Source organism: Trichomycterus rosablanca, chromosome 15, assembly GCF_030014385.1.
Source record: "Trichomycterus rosablanca isolate fTriRos1 chromosome 15, fTriRos1.hap1, whole genome shotgun sequence".
NCBI lineage: Eukaryota > Metazoa > Chordata > Actinopteri > Siluriformes > Trichomycteridae > Trichomycterus > Trichomycterus rosablanca.
This window is the reverse complement of record NC_086002.1, coordinates 27,570,129-27,593,181: the sequence shown is the minus strand read 5'-3', so window position 1 is coordinate 27,593,181 and position 23,053 is coordinate 27,570,129. Positions and strand designations below refer to the sequence as shown.

Here is a 23,053-nt window from a genome sequence, read left to right as displayed (position 1 = left end):
TGAAGCCTTTCTTTTGCCAGGCCAGGCGGAGGATTGTTTCCTTCATTCTGTAGCTGGGGAATTTCACGAGGATGGACCTTGGTTGAGCTCCGGCGGGGGGTTGCGCGCCCAGGGAACGGTGTGCCCGCTCGATGTTGAGATGTTCCTCTGATGAAATGTCGAGATTTTCTCTCAGAATTCTCTCTACAAAGGAGATCATGGACGTAGAATCACTCTCAGACCCCTCAGGTATCCCGTAGATCCTAATGTTTTCGCGTCTGGAGCGGCTCTCCTGGTCTGTAATTTTAGATTCCATTTGTGCCTGTAGCTTTAGCATTTCTGCTAAAATGTCCTCCGTGTTTTGAATCCTCTCCTCCGCTTTCACAATTCTGTTTTCCGCCTCCGCCAGCCTGTTGTTAGTTTTCATAATCTCGCCTTTGATATCTTTAAGCTGTCTTTTGTTGTCCTGATGAAAATCTCTCAGTTCTCGAAGAATGAGTCCCATATCTACCGTGTCTTGTGAGCTAGCTTCTCCCTCGCCCTCGCTACCGTCCGCAGCAGAAGCACTCTGTTCCCCCTCGTCGTAGATCCCGGTTCGCTGCAAACTTTTCTTACTTTTAAACCTAGTATCCATGTCTACCCCTCTTTCTCATCCAATTTAAATTACTTAAGTAGTAGAATCAAAGCATTCAGGGGCTTTTAACTCGTAATGATTCGGACAGGCTTCTCTTATGCTGCCGCTGCCATGGTGTTGCAACCGGAAGTCCCACACCATGTTCTATTAACCACCACACCAAGGTCTACCAAACCCACCATGTTCTACTAACCACACCATGTTCTACTGGTCACACCATGTTCTAATAACCACCACACCATGTTCTACTAACCACCACACCATGTTCTACTAGCTACACCATATTCTACTAACCTCACAATGCTCTACTAACAACACCATGTTCTACTAACTACACCATATTCTACTAACCTCACAATGCTCTACTAACCACACCATGTTCTACTTACCTCAACGTGTTCTACTAACCACACCATGTTCTACTAACCACACCATGTTCTTCCATCCCCACCATGTTCTACTAACTACACCATGTTCTACTAACCACACCATGTTCTACTAACCACCACACCATGTTCTACTATCCACATCATGTTCTACTAACCCCCACCTACAGCAGGCTATTCATTGTAAACTAAACTAATTACCTATAAAGATGAAATTCTTCATCATGAACCTTTATGTTGGTAACCTCTTCTCTTCTCTCTGTGGTATCTAGTGAGGGTGAAGACAGACCCCCCTCTCCAGCACCCAGTGGTGTATCCATGCAGAGTGACCATTCAATGGGCCACCCTGCCACCTTTAATGATGGAAGAACATCACAGAGAAGGTACTGACTTATCACCACTAACCACGATTATACTAACCACACCATGTTCTACTAACCAGACCAAGTTCTACTAACCACACCATATTCTACCGTCACACCATGTTCTACTAACCACACCAAGTTCTACCATCCACACCAAGTTTAACTGACCACACCATGTTCTTCCGTCACACCATGTTCTACTAACCACACCAAGTTCTTCTAACCACACCAAGTTCTACTAATCACACCATGTTCTACTAACCACACCATGTTCTACTGTCCACAGCAAGTTCTACTGACCACACCATGTTCTATTAACCACACCATGTTCTACTAACCACACCTACTAACCACACCAAGTTCTACTAACCTCACCATGTTCTACTAACCACCACACCATGTTCTTATGATCACACCATGGTCTACCGACCACACCATGTTCTACCGATTGCACCATGTTCTACTAACCACACCAAGTTCTACTAACCACACCATGTTCTACTGATCACACCAAGTTCAACTAACCACACCATGTTCTACTAAACACACCATGTTCTACTAATCACACCAAGTTCTACATACCTCACAATGTTCTACTGATCACACCATGTTCTACTGACCACACCATGTTCTACTGACCACACCATATTCTACTAACCACACCATGTTCTACTTACCTCACCATGTTCAACTAACCACACCATGTTCTACTGGTCACACCATGTTCTAATAACCACCACACCATGTTCTACTAACCACCACACCGTGTTCTACTAACTACACCATATTCTACTAACCTCACAATGCTCTACTAACCACACCATGTTCTACTAACTACACCAAATTCTACCATCCACACCATGTGCTACTAACCACACCATGTTCTACTTACCTCACAATGTTCTACTGATCACACCATGTTCTACTGACCACACCATGTTCTACTGACCACGCCATATTCTACTAACCACACCATGTTCTACTTACCTCACCATGTTCAACTAACCACACCATGTTTTAGTAACCACAACAAGTTCTACTAACCACACCATGTTCTACTAACCACACCATGTTCTACTGATCACACCATGTTCTACTAATCACACCATGTTTTACCGACCACCACACCATGTTCTACTAACTACACCATGTTCTACTAACCACCACACCAAGTTCTACCAACCCCACCATGTTCTACTGGTCACACCATGTTCTATTAACCACCACACCATGTTCTACTAACCACCGCACTATGTTCTACTAACCACACCATGTTTTACTAACCACACTATGTTCTACTAACCACCACACCATGTTCTTTTAACCACATCAAGTTCTACTAACTACACTATGTTCTACTAACCACCACACCATGTACTACTAACCAAACTATGCTCTTCTAACCACCACACCATGTTCTACTAACCTCACCAAGTTCTAGTAACTACACCATGTTTTCCTAACCACCACACCATGTACTACTAACCAAACCATGCTCTTCTAACCACCACACCATGTTCTTTTAACCACACCAAGTTCTACTAACTACACCATGTTTTCCTAACCACCACACCATGTTCTTCTAACCACACCAAGTTCTACTAACCACCACATCATGTTCTACTTACCTCATCAAGTTCTAGTAACCACCACACCATGTTCTACTTACCTCACCAAGTTCTACTAACCACATCATGTTCTACTAACCACACCAAGTTCTACTAACCACCACACCATGTTCTACTAACCACACCATATTCTACTAACCACCACACCATGTTTTACTAACCACCACACCATGTTCTACTAACCACACCATGTTCTATTAACCACCACACCAAGTTCTACCAAACCCACCATGTTGTACTAACCACAATGTTCTACTGGTCACACCATGTTCTACTAACCACCACACCATGTTCTACTAACCACCACACCATGTTCTACTAACTACACCATATTCTTCCATCCCCACCATGTTCTACTAACTACACCATGTTCTACTAACCACACCATGTTCTACTAACCACCACACCATGTTCTACTATCCACATCATGTTCTACTAACCCCCACCTACAGCAGGCTATTCATTGTAAACTAAACTAATTACCTATAAAGATGAAATTCTTCATCATGAACCTTTATGTTGGTAACCTCTTCTCTTCTCTCTGTGGTATCTAGTGAGGGTGAAGACAGACCCCCCTCTCCAGCACCCAGTGGTGTATCCATGCAGAGTGACTATTCAATGGGCCACCCTGCCACCTTTAATGATGGAAGAACATCACAGAGAAGGTACTGACTTATCACCACTAACCACGATTATACTAACCACACCATGTTCTACTAACCAGACCAAGTTCTACTAACCACACCATATTCTACCGTCACACCATGTTCTACTAACCACACCAAGTTCTACCATCCACACCAAGTTTAACTGACCACACCATGTTCTACCGTCACACCATGTTCTACTAACCACACCAAGTTCTTCTAACCACACCAAGTTCTACTAATCACACCATGTTCTACTAACCACACCATGTTCTACTGTCCACAGCAAGTTCTACTGACCACACCATGTTCTATTAACCACACCATGTTCTACTAACCACACCTACTAACCACACCAAGTTCTACTAACCTCACCATTTTCTACCAACCACCACACCATGTTCTCATGATCACACCATGTTCTACCGACCACACCATGTTCTACCGATCGCACCATGTTCTACTAACCACACCAAGTTCTACTAACCACACCATGTTCTACTGATCCCACCAAGTTCAACTAACCACACCATGTTCTATTAATCACACCAAGTTCTACTAACCACACCATGTTCTACTGATCACACCAAGTTCTACTAACCACACCATGTTCTACTAATCACAAGTTCTACTAACCACACAGTGTTCTACTAATCACACCAAGTTCTACTTACCACACCATGTTCTACTTACCTCACAAAGTTCTACTAACCACACCATGTTCTACTAACCACACCATGTTCTACTAACCACCACATCAAGTTCTACCAACCCCACCATGTTCTACTGATCACACCATGTTCTACTGATCACACCATGTTTTACCGACCACCACACCATGTTCTACTAGCCACACCATGTTCTACTAACCACCACACCATGTTCTACTAACCACACCATGTTCTACTGGTCACACCATGTTCTATTAACCACCACACCATGTTCTACAAACCACACCATGTTTTACTAACCACACCATGTTCTACTAACCACACTATGTTTGACTAACCACACCATGTTCTACTAACCACACTATGTTTTACTAACCACACCATGTTCTACTAACCACACCATGTTCTACTAACCACACCATGTTCTACTGATCACACCAAGTTCTACTAACCACACCATGTTCTACTGATCACACCAAGTTCTACTAACCACACCATGTTCTACTAATCACAACAAGTTCTACTAATCACACCAAGTTCTACTAACCACACCATGTTCTACTTACCTCACAAAGTTCTACTAACCACACCATGTTCTACTAACCACACCATGTTCTACTGATCACACCATGTTCTACTGATCACACCATGTTTTACCGACCACCACACCATGTTCTACTAGCCACACCATGTTCTACTAACCACACCATGTTCTACTAACTACACCATGTTCTACCATCCCCACCATGTTCTACTAACTACACCATGTTCTACTAACTACACCATGTTCTACTATTCACACCATGTTCTACTAACTACACCATGTTCTACCATCCACACCATGTACTACTAACCACATCATGTTCTACTAACCACACCATGTTTTACTAACCACACCATGTTCTACCATCCACACTATGTTCTATTAACCACCACACCACTTCTAAGGTACTGAAGCATCATACAGTCATGGCCAAAAGTGTTGTCACCCCTGACGTATTTCTTCCAGAAAATTATTGCTATTACACATGTTTATTTTCTATAAACGGGCCGGACAAAATGATTGGCACCTTTTCAAAATTGTGGGTAAATAACTTAGTTTCAAGCATGTGATGTTGGTTTAAACTCACCTGTGGCAAGTAACAGGTGTGGGCAATATAAAAATCACACCTGAAACCAGATAAAAAGGAGTGAAGTTGACTCAATCTTTGCAGTGTGTGTCTGTGTGTGCCACACTAAGCATGGAGAACAGAAAGAGAAGAATAGAATTGTCTGAGGACTTGAGAACCAAAATTGTGGAAAAATATCAACAATCTTAAGGTTACACGTCCATCTCCAGAGATCTTGATGTTCCTTTGTGTTGCGCAACATAATCAAGAAGTTTACAACCCATGGCACTGTAGCTAATCTCCCAGGATGAGGACTGAAGAGAAAAATTGATGAAAGGTTGCAATGCAGGATAGTCCGGATGGTGGATAAGCAGCCCCAATCAAGTTCCAAAGAAAAGCTGTCCTGCAGGCTCAGGGTGCATCAGTGTCAGCGTGAACTATCCCTCGACATTTGAATGAAATGAAACGTTATGGCAGGAGACCCAGGAGGACCCCACTGCTGACACAGAGACATAAAAAAGCTAGACTGCAGTTTGCCAAAATGTTTTTTGTGTTATTCCAATGCACACAAAGGAAATAAACATGTGAATAATTGCAATCATTTTCTGGGATGAATACTTTCATTTTCTGGAAAAAATATCACTAATAACACTTTTGGCCATGACTGTAAATACATGATCAAAGAAAAAAATAAACCACATCAAACACTGTAAATACCAACAGTCCAAAACAAGTCAATTCATTCATCAAATTATTTTATTTATTTAATCTGCTGGTTATAAATCTGTACTGAATTTACTTTTAACAGCACAGATCATCTCAACCAAAAACCTGCTAACAAGCTACAGAAGAAGATCACAGACTTCATCAGCGTCTTTGATGTAAGAATGAAGTTTTATTTGCACTAAAGCATATCTTACCTGAACAGTCAGAGTAGGGATTATAGGCACACTAAATAATAATTAAAATGGTGATTAAATGTTTTGTAATTGAAAAGCTTAATGTCAGTAAGAACCTGGGAGAAAGAATCTTATCCTAGTGTGCTAGATGAGATACAATCATCAATCCAGAACCTCTCCAAACCTTCCAGGCTCCAAGATTCACTCTTGTGAGCTGTTCATTATCTCTGTTAACAGCTTATCAATTGGCTTTGGGTCAGGAAACTGGTGTGACCATGGTAAAAGCTTTATTATGTTCTCTTTTAACTGTTTTGTGTTTGATAGAAGCCAAAACCTTAATGTATTTTATTGACAGAGACAGACAGATTTTTTGTTTAAAACCTGTTGGTACATGGAGTCCATGATGCATCCTTAAAACATCACCAGAAAGAAAACATCACAGATCCATGACTATCCCATAGTGCAGGGACTGGATTTCATTTTGTAGATCCATTCTTATTTTGACACTTACCCCCCCCTCGTTGTGTAGAATAATGATAAACTCGTCAGGGCTTTTATAGATTGATTATTAATAGTATTTTGTACAGATATGAGTATCAGAAGTTACTATAAAATATTGGTGCATCAGTAATTGAACATTGTGATGGGTCTAACAGTTCTGTGTTTTATATTTTATATTCTGTTTTGTTTTAAGGAAGTGGAAAAGAAGATCCTGAGGTTTGTAAAGAAGGAACTGGAAATGTTTAAAAATCTTTTGAAAGAAGAAAACACAAACTATAACGAGGAAATGAAGGATGAGAAGAGGTTCAGTCTGAGAGACTCTGCTCTTAATATGATATTTCATTTTCTGAAGACGATGGAACGTGATGATATCGCTGATGCTCTTCAGAGTAAGAATATAACAGATATTTAACACTTCATACATTTATAAACACGTGCATGGTGTGTTGTGTTGCTGCCATGATAAAGATAATCTGATAGTTGTTATAGTCTTTAATTTTGCTTACAAATCATTTGAAAACTTTACATTATATTTACTGACACTTTTGCAGCAGGATCCTGCTAGCATGTGAGACCAGTATAGTGGTCCTGTAGTTGCTGAATTGGAGCAAGGCACCTTTCTTAGACAGTGGAATAAAGACTGATGGTGTCCATTCTTCTGACCAGATCCCAGTCTTCCACACTTTCCTGCAGACCTTTTGCAGCTTGTTAAGAATAATCTCTCCACCAAACCTGACCAGATCAACTGCTATATCATCAGGACTAGGTGCCTTTTAATTAGCCAGTTCTAGCAGGGCACACTATCTGATTCATTAAGTGCTTGTTTAACATTCTTAGACCTGCAGTTTTTACTATGTCCATAGGATGCTTTACACTCACTGCATCTCTTTGAAACAGAAACCAATTGACCACAGAAATTCAGACAACTGTTCACTACCAACCACACTAGGCCTAGGCCTCGCTGGATCTACACTTTTTGCATTGCAGTACAAACAACTTTTAGTCCATGTGCTTGATTGACTTGAACTTATTTCTGTTAATGGGCCTGGGTTCAGCTAAATATCTCCACTTAGTAAAAGTGCAGGCAGAAGCACATTGAGTACTTTCCATCTATTTACTTTCTTGCTATGTTGTTTTCTTTGGTTTGACTGAACTTGATAGTTCTTTTGCCAGCATGAAGAGTAGATGACAAAATATCTATGACCAAAAAAGTTTACTTTCAGTGCATCAGTTGCAAACAAACAATGCAAAGGGGTGATTGAAGAGTTATCCTCTGCTAAAGTGATTTGTAGTCCAAGTGGAACTGTTTTCTGTATCCATCAGGGTATTTGCAGTCCGTCTGGTAATTGTGGTTCCTCAAGTCTCTCTAGCTCTTCAAACCCTAACCCTAACCCTAACCCTGGTCTTTTCTGAGCTTTTTAAGGTCCAGCAGCTGCTTTCTTTTGAATCAGCGCATAATAATTAGCATTACAGTATTGTGATCAGGGTCATTAATGATTATAATTAGGAGAACATGCCACAAAATTGAATAACAGTATAGAATTCTCAAAATCACTAACTGGTCATCTGTGTTGCCGTACGTATATTTTTAAGCAAGACAAAAACATTTTTGTTTCAAGTGTTCTATACCTTCAGTCACAAAAAGAAAAAAAACTAAAATAAATCACTGAAATCCCAAGACTGCCACACAACACACCCTTACATGTGTATGTAAAATTTTGCCTGTAACTGTGATTTAAATGTATAATTTTTTATATATTTTTGTTTAGATGTGCTGATTGGGTTTCAACAGCACAAACTGAAACTGATACTGAGAAAGAAGTATCATTACGCGTGGGAAGGAATTTCAAAACAAGGAGAGTCCGCCATTTTAAATCAGATTTACACGGATCTCTACATCACTGAAGGTGGAGCTGGAACTATAAACCAGGAGCATGAGATGAGACAAATCCAAAAGCAGAAAACCAAAGTAACAAAGGAAGCAACTCAGATACAGCAGGAGCGACAACTTGAATGCCAGAACATGTTTGAACCACTGCCTGGACAAGACAAGGTAATCAGAACGGTGCTGACACAGGGCGTGGCTGGCATTGGAAAATCCATCTGTGTGCAGAAGTTTGTTCTTGACTGGGCTACAGATAAAAAATATCAGGACATCAAATTATTGTTTCCTCTGCCTTTCAGAGAACTAAACTTGAAGAAAGAAAAGCGCAGCCTGATGGACATCATCTACGAGTTTTTCCCTGAAACTAAAGGACTGAGGTTCACAGACAGGTATAAAGTCATGTTCATCTTTGATGGACTTGATGAATGTCGACTCCCTTTGGCATTCCAGGAAAATAAGACACTGACAAATGCATCGATGCCAGCCACACTGGACGTTATACTAACCAGCCTCATCAAAGGAGACCTGCTTCCCTCAGCTCTGATCTGGATAACCACTCGACCTGCTGCAGCTGCTAGGATCCCTGCTGAATGTGTGGAACGGGTGACGGAAATCCGAGGCTTCAATGATCAACAGAAGGAGGAGTACTTCAGAAAAAGAATCAGTGATGAGAGCCTCGCCAACAATATCATCAAACACATTAAAGCATCTCGGAGTCTCTTCCTCATGTGCCACATTCCTGTCTTCTGCTGGATTTCAGCCTCAGTTCTGGAGAAGATTTTAAAGGAAACAGAAGATGAAGAGACACCAAAGACGCTGACTGAGATGTACACCTATTTTCTGATCTTCCAGACCATCCAGGGGAACCTGAAGTATACGGGAAAAAACTCCTCAGATATTCCATGGGATAAAGAGGCCATACTGGCACTGGGAAAGCTGGCATTTTATAACCTGGAAAAAAGCAACCTGATTTTTTATGCAGAAGATCTAGAAGAGTGTGGAATTGATGTCAGTAAAATCTCTGCATACTCTGGCCTGTGCACTCAGGAAACAAGCAGGTTTCACGACACAGTTTTTAGCTTTGTGCATCTGAGCATTCAGGAGTTTATCGCCTCTTTATATGCATACATGCGTCTCATAAATGAAAATGTGAATGTTTTCGACCAAGAGTCGACATCAGCAGAGATTCCTGAGGAGAAAACTATGGAACTGCTCAGGACAGCAGTGGACAAAGCTTTGGAGAGCAATAGTGGACACCTTGATCTTTTCCTTCATTTCCTTCTGGGTCTTACAGTTGACTATAATCAAAAACTCATACGAGGTCTGTTGAAGTCCAGTGGAAGAAGCTCTGACTACCAGAAAGAAATTGCTCAGTACATCAAGATGAAGTTTGATGAAAACCCATCTCCAGAGAGATCCATCAACCTGTTCTACTGTCTGAAAGAGTTAAACGATGATACTTTAGTAAAAGAGATCCAAAACCACTTAAGATCGGGTCGTTTGTCTGAAGCTGAACTCTCACCTGCACAGTGGTCTGCTCTGGTCTTTGTGTTGCTGACATCAGAGGAAGATCTGGATGTTTTTGACCTACAGAAGTTCATAAGATCAGATGAATGCTTTAGGAGGCTGCTGCCAGTCGTCAAGGAGTCCAAAAGAGCTCTGTAAGTAAAACAGTTTCATTTTAAAAACCAAAAACAAATGTAGGCGTGTCTAACCACATGGAAGGGATGGAAAATTTAAATATTTATGTCAGTGGTTACAAAATCAAATACTATATTCTTTTTCTGACATTAGATATTAGCAGAATGAATCAACCAGTAACACTTTACTGCTTTACACCAAACAATAACTGGAACTTTGTGGAGGAATTACTGCAGAAATCCAGAGTAATGTTTTTGGTCTGATGCTTGTAGATGATCAGATGTTCTGTTGTATTTTCAGACTCAGTAGCTGTAACCTGACAGACAGAAGCTGCTCAGATTTACTCACGATTCTTAATTCTCAATCCAAACTGACCGAGGTGGATCTGAGCAACAACGACCTGCAAGATTCAGGAGTAGAGCTGATATCTGCTGGACTGAAGAATCAGAACTGTAAACTGGAGATACTGAGGTGAGATCATCTCTCCATTTTTAACATTAGCAGCCCAGTAGTGGTGATTTTGTAATAGTGTAGATAAAACTATTAAATAAATAAAAGGTTTCAGCCCCAACCTTAGACAGCAGCCTAATCTAGTAGAGTGAGTTTTTAGGCTGAAGAACTAACTGAAGTTATCTGCTCTGTCTAACTGACTATTGGAAGAAACGAAATGACAGTTAAAGTTACTTTACAGTGGTCCAATCTAAACATTACATTTTCAGCATTTAGCAGACGCTTTTATCCAAAGCGACTTACACAATGAGCTGAACACGATGAGCAATTGAGGGTTAAGGGCCTTGCTTAGGGACCCAACCGTGGCAACCTGGTGGTGCTTGAACCGGCAACCTTCTGCTTACTAGTCCAGTACCTTAACCACTGAGCTATCACTGGCCCATTAAAATAATTAGGGCTTGTACTAGTTTCTCAACATCATGTAGCAATAACATTTCTCTGCTTTTATTATATAAAAAACAGATAATTAAGCAGCATTAAGTTTTACACCAAGATCTTTTTCTGTGGCTTTTAGCTTTACAGAACAATAATTGAGTTTTAAGATAGAATTAATGAGCTTTTTCTCAGTCAGATTTAGAAACCAACATGAGTAAGTCTGTTCTGTCTTTATGTCTCTAAAATAGTAACATTTTGTGTAACCTGAGCTTCTGAATCTGTTTTGTAGGGTTTTTTTGTATTTCCGTGTATAATCCTAAAGAAATTTGCAATTCAAGTGCAACAAACCTAAGCTAGACCTGGGTGTTTTAATACTAATTAAATTCAATACCAATTAAAAATCATATCAAAAGTGCACAATATTTATGGAACTGTGTTTTTAAAATATTCTTAAACCATTACCAAACACAGTGGTAAACATATCCCTGTCTCAGCTCTTTTAGCGATCAATCAAAAATAAAATAAGTCTTTATTTACAAAAGTAACATAAACAGCTGCAAAAAACGGTTTACAAATCACTGCCTTCTCTTTTTATTTGCATTTCACCTCCTGGCTTTTTGTGTTTGTACGGTGCATAATACATTTCTCCAGATTATCATATTGTGGTGTAGGAGAGGAAGGTTATGTTGCTCTGGCTGAAGCTCTGAGATCAAACCCATCATCAGAGCTGATGGAGCTGGATCTCAGAGGGAACCATCCTGGAGATTCAGGAGTAAAACCGCTCTATGAGTTACTAGATCATTCAGAATCTAAACTGAAGACACTGAGGTGAGTGTTTATCCAGTTGTTTTTTTTGTTTTTGTATAACTGTGTTAATTAAGATCTTTGGTGTTTATTTGACAAACTCATATTTCAACACAACAATTTAGTATCTGAGCAATATAGAAGATGAAAGGGAGTGCATTATTTTTGGAAAAGTTGATTAACACAGTAAAAAGAAGAATTTGATGTCGTAATTTTCTTGAATTTTTACCTAAGACATGTAGACACTTAGTCTTCCTTACAGAGAGTTTTCGAAGAATCTACTGCATTGACTGGTCATCTCTCTCCACCCACTTGGACAAAACAGGCTGAGGCATCACCAAAACAAAAAGTGGAGATTGAAGTATTGTAAGAGCTTTTATTAAAAGCAACTTACATGTGTCAGTCAATGTGTCAGTCAGAGTGTTAAGGCCCTTGCTCAACATAAAAGTGAGATGCAATTAGGCCGTGGTTAAAAAAAGGGGGAAAAAAGGAAGAAGAAAAAGAACTGTTTAATGGTGTCATACTCAGTATAAACTGAGGCTTGCGAAAAAAGATCATATAAATTTTAATAACACACACACACGCACAACAAACCATCCAAAACATGAGGCAAAAGAGTAGTCGAAGACGTAAACAAAGATTAAAAGCTAAATTCCAAAATAACCGATGTAACAAGCCGAGGAGTATCCGAAAATCGAGGTACAAAACAATCAGAAATGGGTCATACACGAAAAAGACTATACGTAAGTTAGAGAATCGCTCAGTATGCAAAGACAATTGGCAATACTTCGCAATAAGATGCCTTTGTGGAAATTCGCAGCTGCTCCCCTATCCGTGTGTGGACGACGTTTCCCTCGGCACCGGAATCAATCAACACTGGGAAAACACACACAGAGGCAATACTGGGGCAGTTTGATGTAACCGGAAGGAGAAATGATTGAGATACCAACCCACTTAGTGGGAATACTCACCACATGGAGAGTACCCCACGCGCTTTCCTGGGGTCGGAGCCAGTTTTCGTGGATTCACAGGACAATTGCGCAAAAGATGTCCTGCATCACTGCAATACATGCACAAGCCTTTTTAAAGCCGGTGACGTCTCTCCTCCTTGGTTAATCGTGTTGAATCACACTGCATGAGGGTCTCTGGATCATCAGAACTTCTAGGGTTAGACTCACCATCTTCATACACATGCTGCCGTGCAAGGACATTCTGCTTCTGACCGAGTCTTGCTGACGTTCAGTCTGGTTTGCAAGCATTAATAGATAATCCATATAATAGATGATCCAGATGAGTGGCTAAATTATATTATTAAATTATAAAAGTTCTTCAAGAGTTAAACCCTTATTCTTGCATGCTAGCTCTTTCAAAATGTCTGTATTTAGTCAAACTGAGCATAGGTGTAGTTTTGTACATTGGGTCATACTGCGGTGGCTTATTTCAGAGCGTTACCAGTCAAACAGGATATTAAAAATGAAATGCGGGCCTGATCAGAATGGGGAGGTGTGTTATTGAAATACAAAGAGCCCTGCAACAAAACCCCCTTGCACTTATCTAGTGCTGGACAATAAGTCAATATTGATATATGTCGCGATAGAAAATGTTTCAATAACGGTGATATGATTTTTAAACAAATTCAATCGATATATATTACGTCAGTGCGTGATGACGTATGCCACAGGCATGAAGCCAGTGCTCAGTGTTACCGCTCTGATTACACTCCGCTACCTAGATATTAGCGGCAAAATGAGTTCAACGACCATATCGTCCAGCCCTAGCCCCATCATACTTATCTGGTGCACTAACAGGATAGTAAGATACCTGCTGATTAAGCGAGGTGTCCGCAGACGTAGTAGCGACTGAAGGAGTGGCTGTACGAGACCGCAGCAAAAAGGTGGACAATTCCTTCAACTGGTCCTCAATATGTTCAATTTGAGACAAACTCTCAACTGAACACGAGTGATTTTCAACTGTGTGGTGCTCACCTAACATCTGTCCTTGAGTGGAAACTGCAGAGATGATCTTTTCTGGGTCCGCCATCACTTGGACAAAACAGGCTGAGGCATCACCAAAACAAAAAGTGGAGATTGAAGTATTGTAAGAGCACACACACGCACAACAAACCATCCAAAACATGAGGCAAAACAGTAGTCGAAGACGTAAACAAAGATCAAAAGCCGAATTCCAAAATAACCTATGTAACAAGCTGAAGAGTATCCGAAAAATCGAGGTACAAAACAATCAGAAATGGGTCATACACGAAAAAGACTATACGTAAGTTAGAGAATCACTTGGTAGGCAGCAACAGTTGGCAATTCTTCGCAATCTGTCTGCAGTTCAGTGCAACCTCCCACTGCAATCTGGGAGTTGTAGTCACACCTTGCTGGCCAAACTTTTCAGCAGGCTGTGTGACAAGTGGTAGCTTTATGTTACTGATTATATATCATATAAATAAATGTACATTTTTCTGCAGGTTGTTGGGTGCTGCTGCAGAAGAAGCTTTCAATGATCTGAAGAAGGTTGTGAGTATAAACCTGTTAGTAGAGAGAGAGCTGGATCTGAGTCAGAAGATACATGGAGATTCAGGAGTGAAGAAGCTCTCAGAGCTACTGAAGGATCCACACTGCAGACCCACCACACTCAGGTGAGTGATCAGATAGCATATATAATGTGATTATGTTCACATTAAATCTATAAATATGTTAGTGTGGGGTATAAACATCTAGCAAAGTCGTTTCCTGTCTGTTTGCGTCTGGATACTAAAGATTGTCTATATTTGTTATAGTTTGTTATAAAAAAAATATATATTAGAGTTAGATTAGAGTTGTTCTCTTTACTAATTTAACACTTGTTTGTTTAAAACATGTAGGTTATAAATGTAAAATTTAGTTATAAGATACAAAAGGAATTTGTCCATGAGCCAAATGTGGCTAGATGCGCAGGATCTATCTAAAGGGTTAGGTACATTTTACTTTACATTTTACATCTTCACACCATCCAGGTTCATACTTACACCAAATGACTTCATACTTACTATGAAGAATCTTTGTTTTTATTATTTGCAGCTTGAGGAACTGCAGCATTACAGATAAAAGTTGTACTGATCTGAAATCAGCTCTTGATGTAAATCCATCACACCTGAAAGATCTGGATCTGAGTAACAATCATCTAGGAGATTTAGGAGTGATTCAGATCTCTCATCTACTGAAGAATCCACAGTTCAAACTCCACAAACTCACGTTAGTATTTAATGTTTGTTTTTATAAATGACTAGACCATAAAAGTGCTGTGATATTGTATCCTCTTACAAAGTTATTGTCTATGAAAGTAAAATATGAGCCAGCAGCAAATTTAAATAATTAAATATTTTCTTCCTTCTCCAGATTATCAGATTGTGGTGTAGGAGAGGAAGGTTATGTTGCTCTGGCTGAAGCTCTGAGATCAAACCCATCATCAGAGCTGATGGAGCTGGATCTCAGAGGGAACCATCCTGGAGATTCAGGAGTAAAACCGCTCTATGAGTTACTAGATAATCCAGAATCTAAACTGAACACATTGAGGTAAAGACCTTTTCTAGTATTATGATGTAATGACTAAAGTAATAGGTTATAAAAGAATTTCAGATCATGATGATTCATGCCAGACTTTTGGTTCTACAGCTTTAGGTCCATCCTTGGATATTAGTAACTTGGATATTTCTGTTTGAAAAGTATCTAATCAGTTGTTATTGTTGATTTCTTCACTCCTGTCTCATGGACCATCTGTGGGATTTGGTTCTTCTCTTTCTGCAGGTTGTTGGGTGCTGCTGCAGAAGAAGCTTTCAATGATCTAAAGAAGGTTGTGAGTATAAACCTGTTAGTAGAGAGAGAGCTGGATCTGAGTCAGAAGATACATGGAGATTCAGGAGTGAAGAAGCTCTCAGAGCTACTGAACGATCCACACTGCAGACCCACCACACTCAGGTGAGTTATTCTAAATGTTTTATGTAAATGGTGAATTTACTGACTTTTTCTTATCAACTTCATAACTGTAGATAATAATAATTATAATTTTACTGTATAAGAACAAGTTTGCAGCAATCACAATTATATGGTCACACTGTTTTGTAAATGTAGTTAAAAAGTTAATTAATTGTTGGGTTCTTTTGTACTTAGTAGTCTGGGAGGTTGAGTAATACTGTGCAGGAGATCAGCTCAGTAAGAAACTAAGGCCAAGTCAAAAGCAGAGACCGATCTTATTTACACTCTTATTACTCAGTTTAAAGAAGAAAAGGACCTTTTGATGTACAATATTATGGGTTACTGAGCACTTAATATTCTTTAAAATAAGTCATTGTATACATGAAATGATCCAGCAGCCTACAATAGCTAATTAGCTAATAATACAATAATACAAAATGACTTACCTGAACTGAGATTGCTGCATTCTCCACCATTTGCTAGAACATCAGGTCCTTTTAAAGAAAAATCTTGCTGCTCAGATCTTCTACTCCAGCATCATTTGAACCTGTTATTATTATTTATTATTTGCACCTGCACTTTACACAACTGTCATACATATATATGTATAGTTGTTTCGCAGCATATAGTTATAGTTACAGTTGTATAGTTATTTATTTTACGAATCTTTTGTTATTATTACTGTTATTACTAAAATACATCTACTTAAATTTTCAGCATTTAGCAGATGCTTTTATCCAAAGCGACTTACACAATGCGCAGAACATGATGAGCAATTGAGGGTTAAGGGCCTTGCTCAGGGACCCAACAGTGGCAACTTGGTGGTGGCGGGGCTTGAACCGTCAACCTTCTTTTTACTGGTCTAGTACCTTAACCACTGAGCTATCACTGGCCCATATGATTAATTATTATTATTATTAAATGTTGTTTTTAAATTTTTAAACTTTTGCTAAGTAGCCAGATCCACAGGTAATTATGGCTCAGTATAACTTCACATAAAGAATAACTGATAACATAACTGATCATTTAATTTCACACTTTCTTCTGCTTGATTGTACTTTCAGACTCAGTCAGTGTAATCTGACAGGTGAACGATGTTCAGCTCTGTTCCAAGTTCTATCATCAGATTCCTCCACTGTGAGAGAACTCGACCTGAGTAACAATCAGATTCAGGATTCAGGAGTCAGACTCATTTCTGATCTACTCAACAATCCAAACTGTAAACTACACACTGTGGGGTAAGTCTGAATTAAACACCTCTATGGCGCCACATCAATGTCAAAACTAGAGGGCGCAACTTTTAACATTTTGCGTGTGTAAATATCCCTCTCGCGAGTGCAAATGTGAAACTCGCGAGCACAAAAAGAAGAATTGCGTGCGCACTGATCATAATATCGCTCTCAAACTGTCTTTTTTACTCTGGAATGTTGTTTTTCTACTCGATTTCATTGTTGTGCGCGCGTGCGAAAGCAAATTGCGCTCGGCTGCTCTTTCTGCGCAAGACAAATTTTTGCGCTTGAGTCTTGAAAGGGGCGGTTTTGACAGTTTGGGGGCGGAGTCAGGGACGGCTCTATTAGCGAATGCAAGCTCTGTGACGTGTTTCCGTTTAGCCTTAGTCGGACAGTCTAGCTCCTGGTTTGTGAGAACCCCCGGCAAAGTTCTAAACACAACATGTCGTATAGCGGTGAATATATAGAGTTTGCCTTTTCAAACACAAGATCGAGGTGGATCGGAACATTCTGAGGGTTCATGTTGAACGCTGCATTCGACGGGTAAAAGAGCATAAGTTGCTCGACACAGTGATCGCTATGTTTGTTTACTGTGTTTTGCTTGCATGTGAACTATCGGATTGGACCACTTGACAAGGCATGAAGCTAAACACTCGCCTTTAACTGCAATTTTTTTTAAAGAATGTGCACATTTAAATATTGTAAATATATATTATAGTTTATACTCTATTTCTGTGTTTAAACAAAAGCATAAAAAATCTACAAAAGCCTCTTTATTATGTAAACATATCTTTTATATCTACACTCTTTGATTATTTTATCAGTTCCACAATTACAGACTGTAGTTCATCTGTTTCTCTCTATACTCTGTTAGCCTCCTTTCTGTTCTTAATAATCAGGACCACCACAGAGCAGGTATTATTTGGGTGGTGGATGATTCTCAGCACTGCAGTGACACTGACATGGTGGTGGTGTGTTAGTGTGTGTTGTGCTGGTATTAGTGGATCAGATACAGCAGTGCTGCTGGAGTTTTTAAATACCGTGTCCACTTACTGTCCACTCTATTAGACACTCCTACCTAGTTGGTCCACCTTGTAGATGTAAAGTCAGAGACAATCGCTCATCTATTGCTGCTGTTTGAGTCGTTCATCTTCTACACCTTCATCAGTGGTCACAGGACGCTGCCCACCGGGCGCTGTATTTATCGTCTTATTTACTCATACCAGCACAACACACACTAACACACCACCACCATGTCAGTGTCACTGCAGTGCTGAGAATGATCCACCACCTAAATAATACCTGCTCTGTGGGGGTTCTGATTATTTAAGAACAGGGTGAAAGGGGGGCTAACAAAGCATACAGAGAAACAGATTACAGGCAGTAATTGTAGAACTACAAAGTGCTTCTATATGGTAAGTGGAGCTGATAAAATGGACAGTGAGTGTAGAAACAAGGAGGTGGTTTTAATGTTATGGCTAATCAGTGATAGATGGATGGATAGATAGATATCAGAAGAAACAATAAATGAGCTGGTGTTTCAATACTTGTCCATATTGAGTGTGTAAAACAGTTTATCTCCACCTTTGCCGTTTCTCACGTTTTGTGAATCTGGCAGTTGTTTAGCATTTATTTCAAGATGAATAGACCACTTGAATGGTGTTAAAGACTTGAAATAAAATCTTTTTACATTTAACTTTAAATGAAAGTCATTTTTTTCTCTTTTGTAACATGATACAAGGTTTTGAATTGAACAGCATATATACAGTACAGGCCAAAAGTTTGGACACACCTTCTGTTCAATGTTTTTTCTTGATTATTTTTATTTTCTACATTGTAGATTAATACTGAAGACATCCAAACTATGAAGAATTATGTAGTGAACCAAAAAGTGTTAAACAAACCAGAATATATTTTATATTTTACCAACTCTACCTCTGCATAACCCAACTGATGGTCTCAAACACATTAAAAAAGCAACAAATTCCAAAAATTCACTCTAGACAAGGCACAAACATTAATTGAAAACCATTCCAGGTGGAAACCTAATAAAGCTGGTTGAGAAAATTTCAAAGAGTGTGCAAATCTGTCATTAAAGCAAAAGATGGCTACTTTGAAGAATCTAAAATATAAAACATATTCTGGTTTGTTTAACACTTTTTTGTTTACTACATAATTCCATATGTGTTCCTTCATAGTTTGGACGTCTTTAGTATTAATCTACAATGTAGAAAATTTAAAAAAAATTAAGAAAAACCACAGGAATGAGAAGGTGTGTCCAAACTTTTGGCCTGTACTGTATTTGATAGCCCATTGCTGCCAGCTTGACACTGATACATTCTGTAATGATTATGTCTTGATAACCTACCGTAAGAAACATAAGAATAAAAAAAAATAAAAGTTCCTCCTCACATTTACTACAAAAATGTTTTTTTGGAGAAAGACATGTTATTACTGTAACATCAAATTAATCAATTGACATGAAAATTTAAAGGTCTGACATATAACATTTGATAATAAATAAAAGATAACTAATTAATATATTGGCAAACAAAACTTTTTACACTTAATCAAAAGATTGAGTGTAAATTGGTAATATATCCAGTCAAATATGTTAAGTTTGTTTTATGTTTTATTAGGAATTTAAAGTCATGTTTTACACTTTGGTTACATTCATGACAGAAACGGTAGTTACTCATTACACAAGATTCATCAGTTCAATTCATCAGTTTTAATATCAAACACAGTCATGGACAATTTAGTGTCTCCAGTTCACCTCACTTACACACTTCTGCACTGTTGGAGGAAACAGGAGCACCCGGAGGAAATCCACATGGATACAGGGAGAACATGAAAACTCCACACAGAAAGAACCCAGACCACTCCACCTGGGAATTGAACACACATACATTTTATATATATATATACTGTATATATATATATATATACACACACACACACACACACACACACACACACACACACACACACACACACACACACACACACACACACACACACACACACACACACACACACACACACACACACACACACACACACACACACACACCTGACACTGTGCAAGGAGAAGATGCATCAAAATAAAATTTTAACGGTATGCTTCAAAGCTAACTAAAACATGAATCTTAATACTGGTCTGTCAAGCTAGATATAGTGTTTGTCTAGTCTAGCAAAACAACCACTAACCAGTTTACAACTAGCCTACTTGCATGGTTATAAGGAAATGCTTGCAAATGTACTTACCTTCGTATTTGTCAATGTAGCTGGAGTTGTACATTTAAAATCGTTCACTGTCAGACGAGGTTAATCTTGAAGAAAACAAGTGTAAAAGAGAGCCATGCCTAACGAATATCTGCTTGTTGACGACCGGCGTCTGAATACCGGAAGTTGATCTGGCGTGCATAGAGCATTCGCTGATAGAGACGGCCCTGACTCCGCCCCCATACTGTCAAAACCGCCCCTTTCAAGACTCAAGCGCAAAAATTTCTCTAGCGCAGAAAGAGCAGCCGAGCGCAATTTGCTTTCGTGCGCGCGCACAACAATGAAATCGAGCAGAAAAACAACATTCCAGAGTAAAAAAGACAGTTTGAGAGCGATATTATGATCAGTGCGCACGCAATTCCTCTTTTTGTGCTCGCGAGTTTCACATTTGCACTCGCGAGAGGGATATTTACACACGCAAAATGTTAAAAGTTGCGCCCTCTAGTTTTGACATTGATGTGGCGCCATACACCTCCCCACAGACAGCCCAATTCCACATAAACATTTATTTAACTGACAAAGGTACGAAAAAAATTGCTAACGTTTCTTTTTTTCTTACCAACTTCATTGTCCTTTCTTACTATAAACAAATAGAATTTGATGCCTGCAATGCACTCAGAAGGTTGGGACAGAGGCAAAATTAAAAAAAAGGTTTTTAAAATATTCATATTACACAATTTCTGAAACATTCCACAATTAGCTGCTGAACGGGTAATAGGTGAGGAAATCATGATTGGGTATAAAAAAATTTCACTTAATTCAAAAACATTTGGCCGCTCAGGTGGCGCAGCAGTAAAAAGACACGCTGCAACCAGAGCTGGATTCCAGATACACCGTATCAAATCCAGCTTTGCTTCACCGGTTCGAAGCTGGGCGGCTGTTTGAGCAATGATTGGCCAGTTGCTCAGTTGGGGGGCCGGACAAAGAAACGGATGTGGGTCTCTCTCTGTCAGAATGCGATTAGGACCTCTGTCGGCTGATTATAGGTGCCTGCACAGAGATGAGGAAGAGTGCCCTTAGGGTGTGTCTCTCCGCATGCAACGCTAGGTGGCGACAAACTCATACATGTGTGGGTGGCAAAGATGCATCCGGCTTGCTGTTCATATGTCGGAGGGGATGTGGGTTAGCTTGATCTCATCGGTCAGGGCAGGTTTCAGCATAGACAGAGAGGAAGCACAATGCAAATTGAACAATTGGATGCACTAAAGGGGTAGAAAAAGGAAAAAAAAATTTCAGAAACATTTTACATTTGTCAGTGCAAGATGGCAAATAATTGTGAAAAGCTTCAAGCAATCTGGAGAAAATGTATTTAGAGCAAAGCAGGAAACACTATTAAATGATCATCCTACTGTAATAAATATCTACATGAGCTTAAGAGAACTTCAGAAAACCACTGTCTATTAACACAGTTCACCACTGCAAGAAATGCAACCTAAAACACTATTACACAGGGGTAAACACGCCGCTGTCTCGACGTTTTGAGTGTGATGCAGGCATTAAATTCTAAATGTTTTTATATTTGCAAAGTACAAATTTGACAAGTGAAAATCTTTGTTTTTACTTTCATCAGTTAAATAAATATTCAGTAGAATTAACAAATCACAGATTAACAAATCATTTAATTTCCCCCTTTCTTTTGCTTGATTGTATTTTCAGACTCAGTCAGTGTAATCTGACAGATGAAGGATGTTCAGCTCTGTTCCAAGTTCTATCATCAGATTCCTCCACTGTGAGAGAACTCGACCTGAGTAACAATCAGATTCAGGATTCAGGAATCAGACTCATTTCTGATCTACTTAAGAATCCAAACTGTAAACTACAAAGTGTGAGGTACGTCTGAATCGTTCAGTGCCCTCAACATAAATACAACAACAACCAAATGCACCTCAAGCACAAATACCACTACAGTTCAATGTCGACCAACTATACATACACCCTCCATTATACATGCAGTTATGTGGAATAAATAGGATGCTCCATGAAAATCTTTCTTCATTAAACTTTGATATTTTATTGTATTGTATGCTGTGTGTTTTATTATGTAGATGTGTGTGTACATTTTATGTCATGTAAAGTTTTTGGAAAGCACTTTGTGATTCTTATCTATGAAAAGTGCTATATAAATACATTTTACTTAACTATACTGAACAAAAATATAAATGCAACACTTGTTTTTGCTCCCATTTTTCATGAGCTAAACTCAAAGATCTAAGACTTTGTATATGTACACAAAATGCCTTCTTCTCTTAAGTATTGTTCACAAATTTGTGTAATTCTGTGTTAGTGAGCACTGGACTAGTAAACAGAAGGTTGCCGGTTCAAGCCCTGCCACCACCAAGTTGCCACTCTTGGGTCCCTGCTGAGCAAGGCCCTTAACCCTCAATTGCGCATCGTGTTCAGATCATTGTGTAAGTCGCTTTGGATAAAAGCGTCTGCTAAATACTGAAAATGTAAATGTAGGTGGGCCACAATAAAAGGCCACTCTAAAATTTGCAGTTTTACTGTATTGGGAAGGGGTCCATAACATACGCCTGCCCATACCATAA

The 23,053-nt window shown here is 39.3% G+C and overlaps 1 protein-coding gene across 1 annotated transcript in view; it reads left to right on the top strand.

The window, feature by feature from the left end:
* The first annotated feature begins 688 nt into the window (after positions 1-688).
* LOC134328452 (NACHT, LRR and PYD domains-containing protein 12-like) overlaps positions 689-23,053 on the top strand; it is a 37,586-nt gene continuing 15,221 nt past the window's right edge. The window contains exons 1-12 of the mRNA XM_063009547.1: positions 689-777; positions 1,272-1,382; positions 3,547-3,657; positions 6,228-6,300; positions 7,013-7,208; positions 7,601-7,603; positions 8,589-8,726; positions 8,802-10,365; positions 10,646-10,816; positions 15,100-15,273; positions 15,418-15,594; positions 15,826-15,996. Coding sequence (XP_062865617.1) covers positions 689-777; positions 1,272-1,382; positions 3,547-3,657; positions 6,228-6,300; positions 7,013-7,208; positions 7,601-7,603; positions 8,589-8,726; positions 8,802-10,365; positions 10,646-10,816; positions 15,100-15,273; positions 15,418-15,594; positions 15,826-15,996 — 2,978 coding nt within the window. The remainder of the gene's footprint in view (positions 778-1,271; positions 1,383-3,546; positions 3,658-6,227; positions 6,301-7,012; positions 7,209-7,600; positions 7,604-8,588; positions 8,727-8,801; positions 10,366-10,645; positions 10,817-15,099; positions 15,274-15,417; positions 15,595-15,825; positions 15,997-23,053) is intronic.